Genomic DNA, 24,669 nt, shown 5'->3' with positions numbered 1-24,669 from the left:
GTGAAGGAGGTTCCAGGCATGCGGGGAGCTGGAAGAGAAAGCTGTGGATCAGGCTCTGAGGATGTGGTACCCCCTTCTCCGGCAGCTAGGCCCAGGGCAGCCCCCATGATTCAGAATAGGCCTAACACGAGGGGAAGGCTGGGAGACAGGGCCACTACTGTGGGCTCTGGCTTCCAGGGCTCCCCTCCAGGCCACCACCCACAGCATACTGATACCCCAAGTGCCCTAGGGGTTCCTGTCTCTGAGATAGTTAGAGGGGCAGGCCCAGTGGGAGTTATGGGGCCCTCAGTAATTATGGTGCATAAACCACCTAGGAGTTCCTATGTTCCCGCTTTGGATTTATCACCATCCCTTTACCCGCACCTCGAACCCACCCACAACCTGAACGTGTCCTCACAGGGGGATAGGCCGCAAACGGACCAAGCTGCTGCCGGGCAGGCGTCATGGCAGCAGCTTCAGGCCCTTCCACCGGCGGCCTTGTCCTCGGTCCTGTCGCTTGCTCAGGCCCTCTTGGGGAACATATCCCCGGATGGTTTGGGTGGCGTGGGAGCGGGGCAGACTGGGGGGCAGGGCGCCCACGAGGTTTGGGCTCTTCAAGTTCCTGGGCCTGCATCGGGCCGTAGCCCCGCCCCTTCCGGCGTCACGTCACGTGCCTCCTCCCCGAGTGACGTTTCAGACGGGGAGGAGCGCGGGTGCGGCAAAGTGCGCAGAGGAATTGAGAGGAGCAGGTCGCCGCACGGAGCACACACTAGTGAGTTGGGGAGGCTCCGTGCGGCTGGTCGGGCTCCTGGGGTGGCTGGAGTAGTAGAGGGGGAGCGCGGTGTGGGGCTGGCTAGAAAGGCACAGGGGAAAACGGCTGGAGGCAGGAGAGCTACTTTGCAGAGGCAGAGGGGGAGAGGTGCTATATCCGGTCATGCTAATCAGGGCAGAATGAATACCGGGGTCCACAGGGGGATAACTGTGGCTAGACAGGGGGACATAATTGGGGATACAGAGTTTCTGGATGTGTCAGGCACTGCTTCTGGGGGAACAGTTTCAAGGGATGTTAGTATGCATGTGGCACAAGGCCTGAGGCGTGAGGCTATTATAGAAAGGGTGAATGGGCCTCAGGGCCAGGTTCCCAGTGTGACTGAAGAGATAAGGAAGGCAGTTGCAGCTGCGCTAGGTGTGTGTTTGCCTAGGGATCAGGTTGGGAACCCCTCAGGGGTACCAGCATCAGCATGGAGTACTCCCCAAAATGTCTTGTTTCCCCAGGGTTTTCCAATGGAGCAAGCTGGACCAGCTATGGGGTCCACATCCTGTCAAGTCGCGACACCTATGGCGGCATCAACACCAGCTGCCACGGAGGACAGACATCAACATCTGGCATCAGGAGCTGCGCCACCCTTGGCCCCCAGCGGTGAGTTCCTACTACACACTTAGAGTTAGGTTCATCCTCTAGTGGGTCAGGATCTGAAAGTGAGGGTGACCTAGGCCTAGTGGGAAAAGGGCAGAAGGAGATGTTTAAAATGATAAAGAAGTTGGTAGCTGCGCAGGTGAAAGGGAAGGGCTCCTCAGTGGGGGTTAGTCAGGGGGTCCCCTTATCGCAAGATGTCAACACAGGTTTGTCGGGTTTAGGGGCAGTTCCAGTGTCAAGGAAAGTGGCGTCTCACGGGGATACGTACCCGTCTCTGGTGCACTCCTTGTATGGTCATTTAAAATCTAAAGTCGTTAAAAAGATTCAAGATGGATGTTATGTCAATATCCTTGAACTCTCCCCTGAGGCGTGTAGGGCCAGAGAACGCGCGGCGGACGGCACTGGGCCTAAGAAGGTCCAGAGGCCGGAGACCTATGAGGAGTGGCAGCGGTGCTTTAGGGTACTGGCTACATGTTATGTAGACAAGTGGCCCTCCCAGGGTCATAACCTGTTTAAATATGAGGATACCATTGATGATATCCCCTCCAGGTTTAAGGAAGGCGCGTGGCATGAATATGACATGGCCTTCCGCAGGAAGATGGTGGGTAACCCTCTCCTGCATTTTGGTACTAAGGATATTCACCTGTGGTCCAAACTGGGCTTGGAAGGGGGCACAATTAGCGCCCCCACGCCTCGTCCAGGGGCAAACAGAGCGGTGCCAAGGCAGAAATGTCGCGGCAAAGAATGTTGGAAATTCCAAGATAAACTTTGTGACAGGGGGGCAAGCTGCTCCTTTCGTCACATCTGTAAATTCTGCAGTGGGCCACATTCCGGGGCGGACTGCAGCAGGCGAAAGGTGCAGCAGGCGAAAGGATCCTGGCGCAGACAAGCCAGCTTCCAAAGGGGGCCCTGGGTACAAGGGCCCCAACCCCACTTAAATTAGCTGCCATGGAGCCATGGCTGGCTCACTACCCCGACCAGGGGGCGGCTCAGCTGTTCAGGTGGGGGTTAAGGGACGGGTTTAGGATTCCAGTGGTGGGTCCCGTGGTTGGATCTGTGGTCCACCGGAACCTTAAATCGGCGTACGAATTTCCGGTGGTACGGGACAAATTGAATAAGGAATTATCCCTGGGCAGGGTGGCTGGCCCATTTTGGGAGAAGCCTTTGCCTGAGTTGGTGGTATCCCCACTTGGGGTTGTCCCCAAGAAGGATACAGGCAAGTTTCGCCTTATCCATCACCTGTCCTTTCAAAAAGGGGGGTCGGTGAATGACGCCATTGACCCGGACATGAGCTCGGTTCACTACCAGTCCTTTGCATTTGCAATCGTCAGGGGTAAAGGGGCGGGGGCTTTAATGGCAAAACTGGACATTGAGTCCGTTTTTCGCTTGCTGCTCCTACACCCGTCTGCCTTCAGACTTATGGGCATGAAGACAGATGGTGCATTCTACGTGGATAAATGTCTTCCCATGGGGTGCTCACTATCCTGTGCTCTGTTCGAAGGTTTTAGTTCCTTTCTACATTGGGTAGTCCAGAAGGCATCCGGGGGTGGGGCCGTGGCCCATTACCTGGACAACTTCCTGCTGGTAGGTAAGGCGGAATCGGACAAGTGCTCGCGCATGATGGTTATCATGCAGGACATGATGGGTAGATTCTGGGTGCCGTTGGCGGATGACAAAACGCAAGGCCCCTGTACCTGTCTTACTTTCCTAGGTGTCGAAATCGATACTCGGGCTGCGGTTTGTAGGTTTCCTCAGGACAAAGTCGAACGCCTGTTGAAGGTGTTTGTCTGTGAGCAGTGCTGATTTCCATTAGGGAATTGCAGTCCTTGCTAGGGTTACTGAATTTCGCTGGTAGGGCAATACCTATGGGGAGGATATTCAACAGGAGGTTGGATAGCCAGCTGCAAGGCCCGAGAGGAAAGGGCTCTAGGATCAAGGTGTCCTCTGAAATGAGGGAGGACCTCGGGGTATGGGAGGAATTTCTAAAGAAATTCAACGGTGTCTGTATTTGGCAGGAAGGCCCTATTTCCAATCAAACGCTTCATCTCTTTACAGATGCAGCAGGGGGTTTCAGGTATGGGGCGTATTTAAATGGCGAATGGAGCGCGGCTCCATGGCCGGAGGATTGGGTTTCAGCCGGCTTAACCAGAAATCTAACATTGTTAGAAATTTTCCCAATCATTGTAGCGATTGAACTCTGGGGTCAGAAGTTAGCCAATCGGGCGGTGGTTTTTTGGTCGGATAACATGAGTGTTGTCTACACCATAAACCGGCTGTCGGCTTCGTCACCAAGGGTGGTTACATACTTGAGGCACCTGGTGTTGCGTTGCTTGCAGCTGAACGTGCGTTTTACGGCGCGGCATGTGCCTGGGGTTTGTAATGTTGTGGCAGATACTCTCTCCAAATTTCAATGGGATCAGTTTAGGAGGGTGGCGCCCTTGGCCGAAAAAAATCGGTCTAACTTGCCCTCCTTTTCTTTGGCAGATGGCGGGGGTTGGGAAAGCGTCCTTCCCCTAGTAAGGGCATCTTTGGCTCCCAAGACGTGGTGTGCATATGAGAAGCACTGGAGATCATGGGTCTGCTTCGCCGGACAACATGGGTTTTCCGTACCTGATGAGCATACTATGGGCCTTATATGCATTCATTCAAGGATCCAAAGTAACCCCGTAATGTATCTAATTAGTCTTACAAGCATCGTATAGCATGTCTTGTCTATCAAGAGATATGGGGGCAAAGTGTAGAATAGATACATAATTAATTATACAAGGATCGATGCCACAGGCTTATCATGTAAAGGATTAGCATATTTGTGCAGCTCAATAGATAACACGTCGCAATTCATTTGCATATAGATTAACACATAGCCCATGAGCTAGTAATTAGTGCTGTATCTATTCACACTACGCTAGAACCATTTGTATGTTATTTGTCTCATACACGTAGTTTTAAACTTTACTTTTGTCTCTCTGCCCTAACAGCTGGCCATTATTTTGTAGAGCACGCCCGCCCCTTTCCTGACGTCAGCAGGCTATGCTAATTAGCCATGCCGTTTGTCTAGGTACTCCTTTGACTAGCGGATCAGGCTGATCCGCGCCTGTTTTTACTTCTTTACTCTGTTGCGCCCGCTCTGTGGCTTCAGCAGGCTATGCTAATTAGCCATGCTTGTCACTTTTACACCCCACAGACCTCGGGTTGTACTGATCCGCGCCAGTTTTTCGTCTGGCATACATCGGCACATCAGGTTAACTACAACTGGTTTCAGGAGGTGATCTAGCTCGGTACGAGATTTTAGAAATAAGTAGTGCTCATACTTCACAAACATCATTTGTCTATACGATGTCTATTGAGCTGCACAAATATGCTAATCCTTTACATGATAAGCCTGTGGCATCGATCCTTGTATAATTAATTATGTATCTATTCTACACTTTGCCCCCATATCTCTTGATAGACACGACACGCTATACAATGCTTGTAAGACTAATTAGATAGATACATTACGGGGTTACTTTAGATCCTTGAATGAATGCATATAAGGCCCATAGTATGCTCATCAGCACGGTGTCTCCGGTACTATATTGTCTGGGCAGTCATTGTGATGACTATAGCTGTCGGAGCTGTAAACGGCGATAGATACAAATGTGATTGTTCCCATAGAGCCAATATACATTGCTCACAGTAGAGGTGTATTCTTTCTTATAAGGTTACTTTGTTTCTTATGATATTTAAATATCAGATGAAATGTGTACACATTTTTTGTTTAACACTATTGTTTGTATTCTGGTATAAGTATTTACATATATCATAGGGCTATGGTTCATGTGATGTACATATTTACTATATTGTTAATTGGTAACTATTTCATTTAGATTATTATTGCTATTTGCTCTTGTGGCCAATTGTGTGTTACCATGGTTACTAATTTTTGGCGCATTTTTCACTAATTGTTTGGTGGGTGGGGTTTTGTTGCTATATATTGCACTGTTTTTTCACTTACACTGTTGTCTGGTCTGAGGAAGGGGTCTGCGAACCCCGAAACGTTACCACAATAAAGATTTAAACATTCTTTGAATTGAATCCAGTGAGTGCAGTCCCTGATTGAAGTAAGACTGTGTGCACCCTGGTTGATGACCCTACTGTATTGCGAGTGCAGGCACACACGGAGGATTTATATATATATATATATATATATACACATACACACACACACACACGTTAAGGCTTGCCAATTTCAAGTACAGTATAAAGAGCAATGGAATACATCACAAGACAATAAAACAATACCACATATATCATAGACTGTCAGCATTTGTTAGCTAATGAAATCATAATGAATAATAATAATAATAAAACAAAAAGGAACAAAGGAAAGTGCTTATAGCTGTTGGCAAGACACATGTTCTTACTCCCCTGTAAGCGCTACACGCAGGCTGCTATTAAGGGGTTAACAGGATAGCACTAAAAAAATAACATACTTTTTATTAAAATAAAGATGAAGCTCTTTAAACTGTGATTCCCCTTTGGATTGGGAGTATACAGAGTTTTATCTGGACATTCTCAGTATTAAAAATTGTATAATATATGTAGGTTTACAAGATTAGGCATATTTTGAAAATGTATCATTTAAAAGGGATAGTAATGCCAAAATGAAACTTAGGATTCAGATTGAGCATGTATTATAAAAAAAATTTCCAATGTACTTCATTCTCTTGGTGTCCTTTGTTGGAAAGCATACCAAGGTGGGCTCAGGGGAGCTTTGCACTACTGGACCTAGAAGGTAATAAGTAGCTGCACATATATGCCTCTTGTCATTTGTTCATCACGTGTTCAGCTAGCTCCCAGGGTTGCATTGCTGCTCCTGAGCCTACTCATTAACAAAATTTAAAAAAAAAACAGATTTAAGAACAGGTTGAAATTATATTTCCAACTTTTTTGTTTCATGGATTAGCTAAATGCCAAAGTGATATCTCTTAATTGTCAGTGATGCCAAAAGGAGGTGTAAAAATAACAAGATCATTTTATATTTCACACTTACTATTCCTAAACTCTTTATTTATTATTAATACAATGAGAATATTTATAAGTATATTTATCTGGGACAAGTTTTTTTGGTGCTATTGCAATTTGTTGGCTGAGGTAGAAACAAAATGACTTATTATTGAAGTAGAAGATCCAAGTTTCCCAAATCAAGTGGGACAATTGAATTTATCCTTCAGTCTCACCTTCCTCCCTGTAGATCTGAACTTATTAGGGATTGCCTGGAACAGTGATAAGTGCGAGCCACACCCCCAAACCTCATCCTTCAACCACTCATATGTGTTAGATGTGCCTCCTCTGATCACCCTTAGGTTGCCAAAAATTAAATATGTGTATTCAGAAGTTTCGTTCACCTCTGAATGCAGAAGAAGACGGCACCTTCGTGCCGCTCGGCTATTTTCGTTGCCACATTTATTCTTGAGCAACAGCAACGTACTAAAATCTATGCATATCCAGATTTTAGTGTGTTGCTGACGACTACACTTTAGAAAACCGATAGCAATAAACAGTATTTTAAGATGGGAAAGTCATCACCCTAAGAGCCAGAAATGGGGTATAAGGCCAATACCTCAGGATTAGAAGACGCTGCAGCTCTGATGAGGACTTTGAGAGAGAGGCAGGCGACTTAAGAAAGAGATTTTAGGATAGATATCCAAATGCCTGTTTGAAAAAAACATATCAAAGAGCAAAAGCTATCAACAGAAGGACACTATTGAACAATAGTGAAAAAGAGACTAAAGATACTAATCCTGTAAGGATTATTGGCACTTTTGGGGACCAACATAACAAGATCAGAGGAATTTTTGACAAATATTGGCACATCCTTGCAAAAGATGAAGACCTTAAGGAGATATTACCATCTAAACCCATGATAACTAATAGACGTTCAAGAAACCTAAAGGACATCTTAATGCATAGTCACTTTCAAAAGACTCAATCTGAAAGTTGGCTAAATAGAACCAAAGGCTTCTTTAAATGTAGCCACAGCAAGGCCTGTGAGAACATGAAACCCATCAAATGTTTTGAACATCCAAAGACTGGCAAAAAATATAATATAACAACATTTATGAACTGCAGATGTAAGATGGTTATTTATGTCGCTATGTGCAGCTGCCCAAAGATCTATGTAGGTGAAACCAAAAGAGAACTACGCACAAGAGTCTTAGAACACTTGGGTGATATTAAGTGGAATAGACCTGTACCAGTTGCGCAACATATGCATTCTATACATAGTGACCGCAAATATGATATAAAATTCTTTGCAATTGAACAACTTAAACTGCAAGGGAGAAAAGGGAATGTAACTAAAAAGAAAGAATGTAGGCGGATACATGAGTTACAATCCATGTCACCTATGGGCCTCAATGAGGCATTGTCCTTTAAATGCTTCCTATGAGAACATATGATATTAAATACCATCTAAAAAACATAAATACAACCGTTATATAAACATAAAAATGAGAGTTTCTGCCATGTTATCGCTAATATAATCTTGTCTCGCTTTTCATTGTAAATTATAAACTTGTGAGCACTGTAACATACTTTGATATACTCGTGAGGACTCTTTTGTATTTCCAAATAAGGCATTCTAACTAAGTTTTGGAAGATTTCCATCCATATAACTGAGATGTGTATACAAAAGATAAAAGGAAAACAATGGACTCGTCAAGTAAATTTTGAATGTAGTTTTTTCTATACAAGCATCCTTTGCATATCACAAGAATTGTGGATTATAAAAATATATTGTATTAACTTTTTTTCTTTGCATACCACAAGAATTGTGGATTGTAAATATATCATATTTTATTGCCATTTTTTTTAATTATAATAGAGTATCGTAAATATCCGATAGATACTTACAAACATACAGAGATTGTTATAGCCAAACTTGCGGTTGACACTTCCGCAAACAAACAATGGTTACCATAACAACCTAACTGTATATAAGCCGTGTCTTACAGCTTGGCCAGCCCTAGTACCCTGACGAAGTCATGTTTGTTAGTGAAGAAATGCGTCGGTGGGCGGGGCCAATGGGACAGTGTGTGCTTTAACTGTTAGGTGCCATACACACAATGCAATATATTCTGATACATTGATATATGTAGATTATAAACATAGTTGCTAAACTTTAAACACAGATAGTTTAACTGAAGCTAATGAATACTATTTACGAAACTGGGATCTGTTGGTGTAATATACACAGCTTTTTTGTGTTACTTAACGATTAAGCTTAACAAGTTCTGCAACTATTGAGAATAATAGGGCGTTTTATTACTATAATCTATACCACAATAACGAGTGTTTTGGTGTGTGTGTTGAAAATTATTTAGGGTTTTTAGCCAGAAATCGGCTGACTGGGTAACCCCCATGAAGTTTGCAGGTAGGAGGACGCTTTTGAGTGCATAGGAATGCTTGCTTGGGATGCTTGAGCAATTTTGTTAACCCTATGATTTCCACACATCTTTACAATATTGAGAATTGATACTGAGATTAAAATATTTAGCTGCCTAGCTTTTAAAGAGATAGTCTAACCTATTTGGCTGACATTCATATAAAACTGTGATTACAGTATATATAAGACAATTATCGAATATAATCAGCTCTTTTTTTTGTTAAGACTACACAGCGATTTAGACAAATCGTTAACAACATTAAAATTGCAGCCGATTCTTCCAGTATTATAGGACATAATCACGACCCTTATTGTGAACGAACATTCTGTGTGTATATAAGACATACTGTTGATATCTCTATAGGGTTTAGTTATATATTGGGTGGTTTGATAATTTCCACTTTTTTTATGAGCATAGTAGAATGCCAATGATAAATGCTTGCTAAGTAATAATTAACCCTATATTGGATATACTCCACAATTAACACACTCCCCATTGACCTCATGGCCCTTCTTGTTTTTAATTAGTGTTGGGCTCATATTGAATATAAGGATTGGTTGTAACATTCCCTTTCCTGAGACCTAACAAGAGATTTATGTTGTTGTTGTCTTTTTTCAATAAAGTGTTAAATTTTAAATTATTAGTTTATAATTCTACACTGGGCTAAAAGCCCAAATCCTTTAGATACCCTAATATAATTTGTTTTTTCTGTTGCTGTTACACAAGAATAAATGTGGCAACATAAATAGCCGAATGGCACAAAGAGGTGAACAAAACCTCTGAATGCACATGTCTACCAAAAATTGCCCTGGGCATTCAAACATTGTACTGTCAACTTCTCATCCCAGTTTTCAGGATCGAAATGATGAAAGGTATGCTTCGATTTTTAATCTACCTGGAAAATGAAAGTGAGATGTGCTCTCTTGTATATACTTGGCATTCTTCCATGAACGAAGAGCTTCAGATTTCTGAGATTTGTTCACATCTAGGATATTGCGAGCCAGGTAAAAAGTTGTTAAGAAGCCTACAAACATCCCCAAATAAAAGGCCATCCATGAAGATCTGGAACAAATAAATGCCATCGCTGGCTGGAAAAAAAATAAGCAGAGAAAAGGTTTAGTTATATGTGTGTTATGTACCGTATAATGAGGGCTGCACCTTTATCATATAGTTCCTCTTTTAAGAAAGAAATTTAAAATAAACATTGAAGGGATATTAATATATATATATACATACACACACACACCCACACACAGTGTGTATTGAAAATATTCACCCCCTTGAAAATAATCACATTTTGTTGCTTTGCAGCCTGAAATAAAGACAGACACAGTTTTTGTTTATCCAGTTGTAATTACTAAGTGCAACTTATAACATCCAAGTGAAAGATATAACACCAACATGCTAGGCAAAAATAAAGACAATTCAAAAGCAGAATCACTGAGTTGGAAAAAGGATCACCCCCTTGTGTCAGTATTTTGTTGAACCACCTTTTGCTTTAATGACAGCCTTTAGTCTTTTGGGATGTGTCTCTACTAACTTTGCCCATCTAGACTGTGCAATATTTGCCCACTCTTCTTTGCAGAAATGCTCCAGTTCCATTACATTTTATGTTCATCGTTTGTGGACTGCAGTCTTTAAGTCATGCCACAGATATTCAATGGGGTTTAAGTCTGGGCTCTGACAAGGCCATGCATGGACATTCACCTTTTTCTCCTTCAACCACTGTGTGGTCATTTTTGCTTTATGCTTTCGGTCATTGTAATGTTTTAAGAAAAACCTTCCTCCCATTGACAAGTTCCTGGCAGAGGGCAACAGATTTTCCTCAAGAATTTGACGGTATTTTGCCCCATACATTATTTCTTCTATCCTGACAAGTACTCCAGTGCCTTCTGCAGAGAAACACCTCCATAACATGATAGTACCACCTCCATGCTTAACTGTAGGTATGGTGTTATTTGGATGGTGAGCTGTATTGGATTTCCTCCTGACATATCGTTTGGTGTTGAGGCCAAATAATAAAATTTTAGTCTCATCTGACCAAAACACCTTTTCCATGTGGCCTCAGAATCTCCTAGATGTGTTATAGCAAAGCTCAGTCGTGACTGCATGTGGCCTTTCTTGAGAAGTGGCTTTTTTCTTGCAACCCTCCCACACAAGCCACATTTGTGGAGAGTTTGTGATATTGTTATCACATGCACACAATGACCACTCTTTGTCATAAATTCCTGCAACTGCTTCAGAGTTGCTGTGGGCCTCTTGGAAGACTCTCTGACCAGTTTTCTACTGGCTCTTTCATCCAGTTTGGAGTGACGTCCTGATCCAGAGAGGGTCTGCGTTGTACCAAATACCTTCTACTTCTTAATAATACCCTTCACTGTGCTTCTAGGCATCGATAAAGCCTTTGATTATTTTCTTGTATCCATCTCCTGACTTGTACCTGTCCACAACATTATCCCGGAGATCTTTTGACAATGCCTTGCCACCCATAGTTGATTTTTTTGCTTCAGTTGCACTACCAGGGACTGAGATGCTCCAGGAAAGCTATTTTCATGTTGAGCTAATCAATATGCCCACAGCTGATCACAGTTGAAGGTCAAATGGCTTTGTGTGTGCCGTTGAGAAGGTGATTAGCTACACCTGATTGAGTTTAAATAATTTTAAGAGGGGGTGATCCATTTTCCAACTCAGTGATTCTGTTTTTGAATTGTCTTTATTTTTGCCTGACATGTTGGTGTTATATCTTTCACTTGGATATTATAAGTTGCACTGAGTTATTACAAATGGATTAACAAAAACTGTGCCTGTCTTTATTTCAGGCTGCAAAGCAACAAAATGTGATTATTTTCAAGGGGGTGATTCTTTTCAATACCCACGAGAGATAGAGAGATAGATAGAGATAGAGATATATATATGTGTGTGTGTATATGGGGTGAGGTGAGGTGACTTTCGATTCCATGGATGATAAGCTAAAGGGTAGCCGGCACTTCTGCAATTAAAACTTTGAAGTTTATTGTCACATCAAAAAAAATAAAAAAATATATATGTGATGGTTGCTTCTTACGTGCTTTGGCTACATGCTACATGCCTTAATCATAGACGTAACCATATTAAAAACAACACACATTTTTAAAAATTAGCAGTAATGTTATTGGACAATTATAAATCTTGTGACCGATTCATCCTTAATCTTCAGGTTGACGGACATATTACTTACTTTCCATTTGCTAATAATGCTATACCATGATAGAAAGAGAAAAAAGGAAGGGCAAACACACCTACATAACAGAGAGACTTCATCTTCCTTTGCATACACACATTGTAGTGTAGATAGATTAGAAGAATAAAGCCTTGTATGTTAGACGCTTCTATCACCACTCATGTATAGATCTGTAATTTAATAAACTCATCCTTTTATAAGACTGGTGTAAGTACCATTCTTTAAATAAGGTAAATGGTATATAAAGGAAAAGCCTGACACAGATTTTAGTCACTGACCCAATATTAGAAAAGGGTTTTTTTCACAAAATCCAAAAGCTTTCTCTCTTATATAGCAATTTGTCTATGTCACCTCCCCACCTGGGTTGCTTAACTTTCTCAATTACCATCCTCTAAATGTGGTGGTTACACTTTGATGTTTTGTGATAAAGTACTTTGCCATTTCTGAGCATTTGTCCAGTCTCATGATATCAGAGAGATGCTCCCTTAATACGTTCTCTCACCTCACAAGAGGTGCACCATACACACTGTTTATCCCAGCAAGTACACCAGATAAGATAAACAACATTCATAGATCTACAATTTACACAAGACTACACTTGGTATTTTTTCCTGTTAGATTGGATTCAAAAGTGTGCATGTGCTATTACCAGACCGGTACATGCATTTAACTTCCTGCTCTCTTCCCCTCCTGCACTTATCAATACCTACCTCCAAACCCATATCTCTCCTCCTTTGAAGTCCATTGTATTCGCCTGTTCTCCCCCCTCTCCCTCAAAGTGGCAGTCATATATGGCCCTCCTGGACCGACCATTTCCTTGACAACTTCGCCACATGGCTTCCTCATTTTCTCTCTTCAAAATATACCAACCCTAATTCTTGGGGACTTCAACGTTCTCATTGACAACCCATCTGCCCCTACTGCCTCTAAACTTCTTTCACTCACATCCTCCTTCGGTCTCTCACAATCCACCCTATTCCTGACTCACCGTGATGGACCCTCCATCGACCTGGTATTTTCCTACCTCTGCTCTATATCTGACACCACCTGTTGCCCTTTTCCCATTTCAGACCATCACCTGGTCACCTATAATATTAATGCAACAGGTAAACGCACTTCTCCATCCCGCCCCCGCACCTTTAGAAATACACATGCTGTGGAACCGCTCCAATTTTCAAAAATCATTCAAAATCTCCTCCCTCACACTTCCACTATAACCTACCCTGATCTTGCTACAGCCCACTATAACAAAACTCTCTCCTCTGCATTAGACACACTTGCCCCTCCCCAGCTGCGCAAAACACCACGCCGTCAGTTACAGCCCTGGGATGCTCAGCAAACATGCTATTTGCAAAAATGCTCCTGTACTGCTGAGCGTGTCTGGAGGAAAACTCACTCTGAACCTGATTTCATACACTATAAGTTTATTCTTTGTTCATACACTTCCGCCCTTCACTTAGCCAAGCAAACCTACTTCTCTTCACTCATATCTACTCTTTCCTCAAACCCTAAACGACTCTTCTCCACCTTTAACTCTCTCCTCTACCCACCTGCTCCACCCCCATCTGTCTTTAGTGCTCAAGACCTGGCAGACTACTTTTTAAACAAAACACGTACTATCTGAAGTAAAATCCCAACACCAACCTGCAATATTCCAACAACAGGCCCAATTACTCCCTCTGCAACTCTCTGCATCTTCCATCCAGCCACTGAGAATGAAGTTTCTTCCTTACTCTCTTCCTCACGCCATAAAATACCCTCCCTGTCTCCCACTCTCACTCCTGCTCTTACTCACATCTTCAACCTATCTCTCTCTACGGGCTCATTCTCATCTTCTTTCAAACACGCAAAAGTCAATCCCATACTCAAAAAACCCTCCCTTGACCCTAATTCTCCTGAAAGCTACCGTACCATATCACTGCTTCCACTAACATCAAAACTCCTTGAAAAACTAGTTTACAATCGCCTAACTCACTTTCTGTCCACCAACTCTTTGCTTGACCCCCTGCAATCTGAATTCCGCCCTAAACACTCAACTGAGACTGCCCTTACCAAGGTTACTAACGATCTTCTCTCTGCTAAAAATATTGGCCACTACTCTATACTCATCTTACTTGACCTCTCAGCTGCATTCAACACAGTTGACCACCCCTCCTCCTACAGACCCTTAGCTCTTTTGGCCTCTGTGACACTGCTCTTTCCTGGATTCACTCCTATCTTTCTCATAGGTCTTTTTCTGTGTCATTTTCCGGCGACTCCTCCTCTCCTATGCCTCTGTCTGTTGGTGTACCTCAAGGATCTGTTCTGGGTCCTCTACTCTTCAGTTATGGCTTCAAATATCACCTCTATGCTGATGAAACCCAGATCTACCTCTCCACCCCTGCTCTCTCTCCCTTTGTCTTTTCTCATGTCAGCGACTGCTTATCTGGTATTTCTTCCTGGATGGCCTCTCACCACATAAAGATTAACATGTCCAAGACTGAGCTCCTTCTTATCCCCCCTCAAGTTCTACGCCGACTTCTGACTTCTCTATCCCTGTTGACAGCATCACTATTTCCCCATCGCTCCAAGTCTGCTGCCTCAGAGTTACACTTGACTCAAATCTATCCTTCGTCCCCCATATCCAATCGCTTTCTACATCCAGCCGCAACCGTCGACACAATATTTCCAAGATTCCCCCTTTTCTGAGTGCTGACACCACAAAGCAAATAAGCCACTCCCTTGTTATTTCCCGACTTGACTACTGCAATAACCTACTCTCTGGCCTTCCTCTTTCCCGCCTCTCCTCCTTTCAATCCATCCTAAATGCCTCTGCCAGGCTGATCCACCTTTCCCGTCACTCTGTATCTGCGAGTCCCTTCATTGGCTCTCCATTCACATCAGAATTAAATTCAAAATTCTCACCCTTACATACAAAGCTCTCACCAACGCCGCTCCCCTTTACCTATCCTCTCTAATATACAAGTATACTTCAGCCCGCCAACTAAGATCCAACAATGACCTGCTCCTTGCATCCGCGACTATCACCTCCTCTCATGCTAGTCTGCAGGACTTCTGTCGTGCAGCACCTACCCTCTGGAACACTCTCCCTCGTGCTGTCAGGCTTTGCCTTAATCTTTCTTCCTTTAAATGTTCCCTGAAAACTTTTTGAAAGCCTACCACCCAACTCAATAATAAACTGATTTCACTTACCTAACATTTCCCTCATCTAACTCAGTATTAACATCTTTCTTAATCTTGCAGTCCTCACCTCCTGTTTCTCAACCTCCTACCCTTCTAGATTGTAAATCCCACGGGAATAGGGCCCTCAATCCCTCCTGTATGTGTTTGTAAATGTTGTCCTGTCTCTTACAAGTCTTATATTGTTTTATTTAAATTAATTGTATCCATGGACAGCGCTGCGGAATATGTTGGCGCTTCATAAATATAGTATAATAGAGAGGCGGAGTTAGCCACAGACCTGAACAGTCGCATATGCGGTGGGCTCCGTGCTTAAACTGATAATATCTATTTAAAATAATACTTATTTTTTTCAAACTACCACCTGTTTGAACGGACTAGCTAGCAGTGAGGCTGGACACCCCTTTTCTGGGGTCTTGGGTTCCAGAGTGACCAACTAGACGGACTTATATTTCCAGCAACCCGTGAGCCACTACAAACACTCCTGTTACATACCCGCCTATCTTAGCCACAGTGCACACCCATTGCTCCGGAGGGTCGGGGCTCCGCTCCGGAGCATTGAGGTTGGATTCAGGGTGAGGAAGCAAGTGTGTGAGAGCCATAGAATCTCCCAGAGAGGGAGCGACACCATTTGAGAAAGTACCTGGGGGCCTATAGGACGCAGATGTCTGCCACCGCAGAGACAAGGGGAATCGCCCCACGAACAAAGTATAGGCGATTGTAATTATATATAGGTACCTTACTGGAGAGACTTGTAGAAGATTTGAGGCCCTGAAGTCCAGCATCCAAAAGAGCCGGGGTACAGTGAAACAGCGCGAAACGGCGCCATCTTAGTTCTGGGGCCTACACCTCGGCCGCAACAACGCATCCAACGAGTGGAGAAAGAACTGGTCTAATAGCAACCAGAGTTCAGGTACTCTTTTACTTATTCTTGCAAAAAGCCCCCAGATAAGGAGGTTACCCAAAAAACTGTAAACGAGACCCATAACATCTGTCGTCGACAAGTGTTGAAGGTTTGCCTGGGGCCTTTCTCTGCTGCGATCTGACACTAGTGTATGTATTACCCCCCTACTTTACACCGGAAAGTAAGAGACTGTTGTTTTAATTTTTTGGGAGCTTTGAAACAGAAGAAGGAAATACACCAGCTAGGAAGAGGTTAATACCCATTAAGAGACATATGTCACACTTGGTTGCTTAACAGATTAGACCTCCCTATGTACAGCAAACAGTACCTCCAATCAACTCCCTGAAGAGTAATGCTGTAAAAGTGTCTCTAGTAAAGGTGTTCGGTCCCCCCCTGCTCCTGCATTCCTAAGGGAGAGGGGATATGATTCCTGTCTCAGTTCTACAGTGGTATGACTTAGGATCTGAGAGACTAGCAGGTCTCTATAGGCTGGATAGCCATCTTTGTTATTTCTATGTTACAAGAGGACTTTTGATTAAGATTCAGCCCCTTTACCAATAAGCATGTCTGCATTCTCATAGGTCTTAACCTTTGGTTTTCATGGTGTTTAACAAGCAATAAGGCACTGAAGATCTACACAACCATTTAGCTACTGCATGATAAGACGGATGTCTGCTATAATATAGGTTGCACAAGAACTATTCCTGATAGAAAATATTTACAGTATAATGAAGGGAAAAAAATCAGTCTGTCAAGGACTGTTTATCCAAGGCTCAGGCAAAGAAAAGAGCTATGCTCCAAGACAGGGGAGCTTCGCAGAAGGTTGATTTGATAGAGGCCACTTCAGATTCTGGTACAGAAGATCAAGCACAGCCATCCACTAACACCCTAGTCCAAAAAATCAAGGAGGTATTTCAAATTGAATTAAAAGCTGCAATTAAAGATATAAGAAATTATATCAAAGAGATTAGTCAGAGAACCTCTGATCTAGAAGATAAAGTTGGAGAGATTGTTGAGGAAATTCCAAAGATTCATAATTCTGTACAGGCCCAACATAATACAATGGACCAACTAGAGTCACAACTTGAAGATTTGGAGAATAGATCCCGGAGATCTAATGTGAGACTCAGAAATCTCCCAGAAACATAAGACAAGCTTCATGATGTCCTTCTTAAGATCCTCCAACATCTACTACCAGAAGTAGAGGAGAGCTTTTTTCTGATTGATAGAATACACAGAGCTTTAAATAAACCAAGACCCCCAAATATCCCTAGAGATGTCATACTCAAATTCCATTATTACTCCACCAAAGAGCGGCTCCTGCAAACTACCAGAATGCAACAGAATGTAGACTTTGAGGGCCATCACCTTCAATTTTTTGCTGACCTTTCTCCTATTACTCTGCGTAAGAGGAGGGAACTCAAGCCAATTACTATGGCCTTAATGAAAGCTCAGATCAAATACCGATGGTCTTTCCCATTCCGACTTGTCTTCCTCCACAATAAAACCACATACTCCTGTACATCTGTAGAGGAAGGCATGGATCTACTTGGTCAACTGTGACTAGTGAGGGAGGACACACCCCTACCCTTGCCACCCAGACCACCCAGGAAGCAGAATCAACAGATGTGGAATAGAGTCCCCAAGGGTACAACACTCTCCAGAAACATTGGGGATCAATTAGGAGAAGATTCGGATTTACAAGCCCAAGCTACAATAGATGAACGATGAGAGCTGGCATCCTAATATCAGTGGCTAGGACCCATTGGGCCTAACCATTAACTTTCACAAGAAATGAAGCGTATTTTCCTTCATGTGTCTAAGATGGAGGAAATTGTTAAACAGTACTAAACTGTTTATGAGTTATGACTCTACGAACAGTAATTATATGTCTATTGCTGCAAATGAGAGCCCATGTTCCATAAACCAAAGTTACTTTAAATATGTTATTGTTATAGTTGATTTGAAAGTTGTCCATGTTATAGTCAGAAAATTATTATGTCTCTATGTCCAATATATGCTTGCCTATTAATGCAAATGGAAACCCATGCTCCAATAACCAAAATTATTTTAAATATATTGATGTTATTGTTGGTTTAGAAACTGCACATGTTAGAGGCAGAAAGTTATTTTCAATCCCCTATTATTACCATTGGTTGGTAGAATATTTACGTTGGAGATAGGAGGGGAGAGGGAAATTAAGCTCCAAAATTACTTCGCATGACCTACATTGGGTCCTAATATACTATCCCTCTATGGATAACAGAGTTCATTACCATGCTTCTGGCCCGCTCTGACACAAAGAGCGTGATAGGGAATAATCAAAATACCTAGATATATATTAATATGATCTCCCTTTCCCTAACTGAGGTAGTGTTATATCATTTATTGTCCACCAGATCCCGTTCCCCTACCTTTTATTTCATATAATTTCTCTCTTGACACCTTTAAATAAAATAATCCCATGCAGTAGCATCTTCCTTTGTAGTAAACTATAAATATACAAGATTAAATCTGGTCATGTACATCTACCTAGCATTATTGTAGTTATATGTGCTAATTGGATCATTCATACACCATGAAACCACTAAAGTGTTGTTCATTGAACAATGAAGTATCTCACACTGATACTAATGTTATTATTTGTTTGTCTTGTTACTAATGTCTTTCTTATTCCTTTCTTAGCTTTTCTCGCTTTCCCTTTGAACACTCGTGGGGCTATAAAGTTAGAGATATGGTGGAGGTATGCGGAGGAAATAGGTAATTCAGCTAACAACGTCAGCTCTCCAAGGTATTGTTTAAATTGGGGATATGTGATAAGGCCGCCTTTATGCTTAACTATGCTAGTTAGAGATGCAAGTTAAAATAATTTCACATAACGTGAGGGATTTACACTCCCACGTTAAATGTAAAAAAGCAATTACAGAATATAAACACAGACAAGCACATATTATTATGCTGCAAGAAACTCACTTTACCTCCACGCAGAACCCGAAATACTGGGATTCAGCTTTCCCAATCCAATACCATTCATTTGGCCAAAAGAAAAAGAGAGGAGTTTCTATTATCCTACATACCTCCCTCAACTTTCAGGAAGAGGAGGTTATTAGAGACCCAGAGGGGAGATTTATAATACTAAAAGGTAAAATACAAGGCAATACGGTTGTACTAGGGAACATTTATGCCCCGAACGAGAATCAGAGTAACTTTATGCTAAAATTAGCAAATTACTAACCTCATGGAAAAAACACAATATTATCCTTGGAGGAGACTTTAATCTAACCCTTAATAATAAAATAGACAGATCCCCTTCAACAGACACAGGTTCCAAAAAAATCCTAAGCGACTTCATATTAGATCATAATTTGCTAGATGTATGGAGAATCCATAATCTGGGGGTCCGAAATTATACATTCTATTCGTCGGCCCATAATTCCTACTCCAGGATCGATTATATCTTTGCAAGTCAAATTCTATGCCCACTAACGACAAGCACCAATATAGTACAAGTCTGTTGGTCTGACCACTCCATAGTAGAAATCATGATGAGTGGGGGTTTTTACCCTTCCAGGGACAGATCCTGGACTCTAGATCCATCCCTTTTAAGAAATGAAATATTATGTCAAAAAATTATCCGCCAAATTAAGCAATTTTGGGCAGACAACAACAATTCCACACCAAATTCATTAAATGTATGGGGGGCATTCAAGGCTTTCCTTAGAGGAATCCTAATCAAAGAAAAGGCTAACATAAGCAAACTTAAGAAACAACTAATAGAGGGAAAAAAATAGAAATTGAGGATCTCACTAGAAAACATATTTTAACTAGAAGTCCTAACTTAGCTACAGTAATCAAAACTAAGAAAGCTGAATTAGATAAAATGCTTGACGAAGAGTCCTTAGCTTCCTCGAGAATTATTGATGCACAGTATTTTGTATATGCCAACACGCCTGACCGTATGTTGGCCAGGAAAATTAGAAACATGACGAGAACTACCTCTATTCCCCAGATCCAGTTACCTTCAGGCTCCATAATTAATAATCCCTCCCATATTGCTAACTCATAGAAACATAGAATTTGACGGTAGATAAGAACCAAAAAGGCCCATCAAGTTTACCCATATTACATGTTACTTTTTCCTTAGGATAGCCTTATGCATGTCCCAGGCATTTTTAAATTCCTTTACAGTCTTTGTGTTTACCACCTCAAATGGAAGTTCATTCCATGAATCCACCACCCTTCAGCAAACTCATTTGCTGATTTCTATCAATCCTTATATAGCTTACCAAAAACTTTAACCTCCTCTAGAATAAATAAAATAATGGTGTTTCTGGATGATTGTCATCTGCCTAAGCTTGAAGAAACTGCTTTGGATCAATTCAATTCCCCAATTACAGCTCAAGAAGTAGCCATAGCTATAAAACAACTCAAGAGTAATAAGGCCCCGGGTCCTGACGGTTATTCGGGAAGTTTTTACAAAAAGTTTTCAATTGATCTTATTCCTCACATGGTCGAATCATTTAATTATATAATGGGAGGGGGGACTATTCCTTCTGAACTATTGGCAGCTCGGATATGCGTTGTACAAAAACCAGGCAAAGACAAGTTTCATTGCAAAAATTACAGGCCAATATCGCTTATTAATACAGACCTTAAGCTTCTAACCAAAATACTAGCCACTAGGTTAAATCCCCATATACCTAAATTAATATCAAATGACCACGTGGGATTTGTACTGGGGAGAGAAGCCCCGATAACATTCGTAGGGTAATTGACTTAATTGACTTTGCTACAGCCGAAAGAATGCCTTCTCTGTTCCTATCTTTGGATGCAGAGAAGGCATTCGACAGAATCCACTGGGATTACATGTTTGAAACTCTTTCAAAATTCGGAATCTCAGGGTCATTCATAAAAGCTGTAAAGGCTATTTATGCTAGTCCATATGCATTTCTTAGAATTGCAGGTTATCAATCAAAGGCCTAGATTTGGAGTTCGGCGGTAGCCGTGAAAACCAGCGTTAGAGGCTCCTAACGCTGGTTTTGGCCGCCCGCTGGTATTTGGAGTCAGTGATTAAAGGGTCTAACGCTCACTTTTCAGCCGCGACTTTTCTATACCGCAGATCCCCCTACGCCATTTGCGTAGCCTATCTTTTCAATGGGATCTTTCTAACGCTGGTATTTAGAGTCGTTTCTGAAGTGAGCGTTAGAGCTCTAACGACAAGATTCCAGCCGCCTGAAAATAGCAGGAGTTAAGAGCTTTCTGGCTAACGCCGGTTTATAAAGCTCTTAACTACTGTACCCTAAAGTACACTAACACCCATAAACTACCTATGTACCCCTAAACCGAGGTCCCCCCACATCGCCGCCACTCGATTTAAATTTTTAACCCCTAATCTGCCGACCGCCACCTACGTTATACTTATGTACCCCTAATCTGCTGCCCCTAACCCCGCCGACCCCTATATTATATTTCTTAACCCCTAACTTGCCCCCCACAACGTCGCCGCCAGCTACTTAAAATAATTAACCCCTAATCTTCCGACCGCAAATCGCCGCCACCTACGTTATCCCTATGTACCCCTAATCTGCTGCCCCTAACATCGCCGACCCCTATATTATATTTATTAACCCCTAATCTGCCCCCCACAACGTCGCCGACACCTGCCTACACTTATTAACCCCTAATCTGCCGAGCGGACCGCACCGCTACTATAATAAAGTTATGAACCCCTAACCCGCCTCACTAACCCTATCATAAATAGTATTAACCCCTAATCTGCCCTCCCTAACATCGCCGACACCTAACTTCAATTATTAACCCCTAATCTGCCGACCGGAGCTCACCGCTATTCTAATAAATGTATTAACCCCTAAAGCTAAGTCTAACCCTAACACTAACACCCCCCTAAGTTAAATATAATTTTTATCTAACGAAATAAATTAACTCTTATTAAATAACTTATTCCTATTTAAAGCTAAATACTTACCTGTAAAATAAATCCTAATATAGCTACAATATAAATTATAATTATATTATAGCTATTTAAGGATTAATATTTATTTTACAGGCAACTTTGTAATTATTTTAACCAGGTACAATAGCTATTAAATAGTTAAGAACTATTTAATAGTTACCTAGTTAAAATAATAACAAATTTACCTGTAAAATAAATCCTAACCTAAGATATAATTAAACCTAACACTAGACTATCAATAAAATAATTAAATAAACTACCTACAATTACCTACAATTAACCTAACACTACACTATCAATAAATTAATTAAACACAATTCCTACAAATAAATACAATTAAATAAACTAGCTAAAGTACAAAAAATAAAAAAGAACTAAGTTACAGAAAATAAAAAAATATTTACAAACATAATAAAAATATTACAACAATTTTAAACTAATTACACCTACTCTAAGCCCCCTAATAAAATAACAAAGCCCCCCCAAATAAAAAATTCCCTACCCTATTCTAAATTAAAAAAGTTACAAGCTCTTTTACCTTACCAGCCCTGAACAGGGCCCTTTGCGGGGCATGCCCCAAGAATTTCAGCTCTTTTGCCTGTAAAAGAATAAATACAATACCCCCCCCCAACATTACAACCCACCACCCACATACCCCTAATCTAACCCAAACCCCCCTTAAATAAACCTAACACTAAGCCCCTGAAGATCTTCCTACCTTGTCTTCACCATACCAGGTTCACCGATCCGTCCTGAAGAGCTCCTCCGATGTCCTGATCCAAGCCCAAGCGGGGGCTGAAGAGGTCCATGATCCGGTCAAAGTCTTCATCCAAGCGGGGCAGAAGAGGATCTTCCATCCGATTGAAGTCATCATCCAGGCGGCATCTTCTATGGTCTTCCATCCGGAGCGAAGCGGCAGGATCCTGAAGACCTCCAGCGCGGAACATCCATCCGGACCGACGACTGAACGACGAATGACTGTTCCTTTAAGGGACGTCATCCAAGATGGCGTCCCTCGAATTCCAATTGGCTGATTCTATCAGCCAATCGGAATTAAGGTAGGAATTTTCTGATTGGCTGATGGAATCAGCCAATCAGAATCAAGTTCAATCCGATTGGCTGATCCAATCAGCCAATCAGATTGAGCTCGCATTCTATTGGCTGTTCCGATCAGCCAATAGAATGCGAGCTCAATCTGATTGGCTGATTGGATCGGCCAATCGGATTGAACTAGATTCTGATTGGCTGATTCCATCAGCCAATCAGAAAATTCCTACCTTAATTCCGATTGGCTGATAGAATCCTATCAGCCAATCGGAATTCGAGGGACGCCATCTTGGATGACGTCCCTTAAAGGAACAGTCATTCGTCGTTCAGTCGTCGGTCCGGATGGATGTTCCGCGCTGGAGGTCTTCAGGATCCTGCCGCTTCGCTCCGGATGGAAGACCATAGAAGATGCCGCCTGGATGATGACTTCAATCGGATGGAAGATCCTCTTCTGCCCCGCTTGGATGAAGACTTTGACCGGATCATGGACCTCTTCAGCCCCCGCTTGGGCTTGGATCAGGACATCGGAGGAGCTCTTCAGGACGGATCGGTGAACCTGGTATGGTGAAGACAAGGTAGGAAGATCTTCAGGGGCTTAGTGTTAGGTTTATTTAAGGGGGGTTTGGGTTAGATTAGGGGTATGTGGGTGGTGGGTTGTAATGTTGGGGGGGGGGTATTGTATTTATTCTTTTACAGGCAAAAGAGCTGAAATTCTTGGGGCATGCCCCGCAAAGGGCCCTGTTCAGGGCTGGTAAGGTAAAAGAGCTTGTAACTTTTTTAATTTAGAATAGGGTAGGGAATTTTTTATTTTGGGGGGCTTTGTTATTTTATTAGGGGGCTTAGAGTAGGTGTAATTAGTTTAAAATTGTTGTAATATTTTTATTATGTTTGTAAATATTTTTTTATTTTCTGTAACTTAGTTCTTTTTTATTTTTTGTACTTTAGCTAGTTTATTTAATTGTATTTATTTGTAGGAATTGTGTTTAATTAATTTATTGATAGTGTAGTGTTAGATTTAATTGTAGGTAATTGTAGGTAGTTTATTTAATTATTTTATTGATAGGGTAGTGTTAGGTTTAATTATATCTTAGGTTAGGATTTATTTTACAGGTAAATTTGTTATTATTTTAACTAGGTAACTATTAAATAGTTCTTAACTATTTAATAGCTATTGTACCTGGTTAAAATAATTACAAAGTTGCCTGTAAAATAAATATAAATCCTAAAATAGCTATAATATAATTATAATTTATATTGTGGCTATATTAGGATTTATTTTACAGGTAAGTATTTAGCTTTAAATAGGAATCATTTATTTAATAAGAGTTAATTTATTTCGTTAGATAAAAATTATATTTAACTTAGGGGGGTGTTAGTGTTAGACTTAGCTTTAGGGGTTAATACATTTATTAGAATAGCGGTGAGCTCCGGTCGGCAGATTAGGGGTTAATAATTGAAGTTAGGTGTCGGCGATGTTAGGGAGGGCAGATTAGGGGTTAATACTATTTATGATAGGGT

The 24,669-nt window shown here is 41.7% G+C and overlaps 1 protein-coding gene across 1 annotated transcript in view; it reads right to left on the bottom strand.

The window, feature by feature from the left end:
- The window catches only part of LOC128652033 (glycoprotein-N-acetylgalactosamine 3-beta-galactosyltransferase 1), a 111,723-nt gene that overhangs the window by 76,931 nt on the left and 10,123 nt on the right, over window positions 1-24,669 (bottom strand). Inside the window, exon 3 of the mRNA XM_053704985.1 lies at window positions 9,722-9,914. Within this exon, the coding sequence (XP_053560960.1) occupies window positions 9,722-9,908 (187 nt within the window). The 5' untranslated portion in view covers window positions 9,909-9,914. The remainder of the gene's footprint in view (window positions 1-9,721; window positions 9,915-24,669) is intronic.

This window comes from Bombina bombina, chromosome 3 (genome assembly GCF_027579735.1).
Source record: "Bombina bombina isolate aBomBom1 chromosome 3, aBomBom1.pri, whole genome shotgun sequence".
Classification (NCBI taxonomy): Eukaryota; Metazoa; Chordata; class Amphibia; order Anura; family Bombinatoridae; genus Bombina; species Bombina bombina.
The sequence above is the reverse complement of the archived record's forward strand: the minus strand, read 5'-3'. Positions and strand labels throughout refer to the sequence as shown.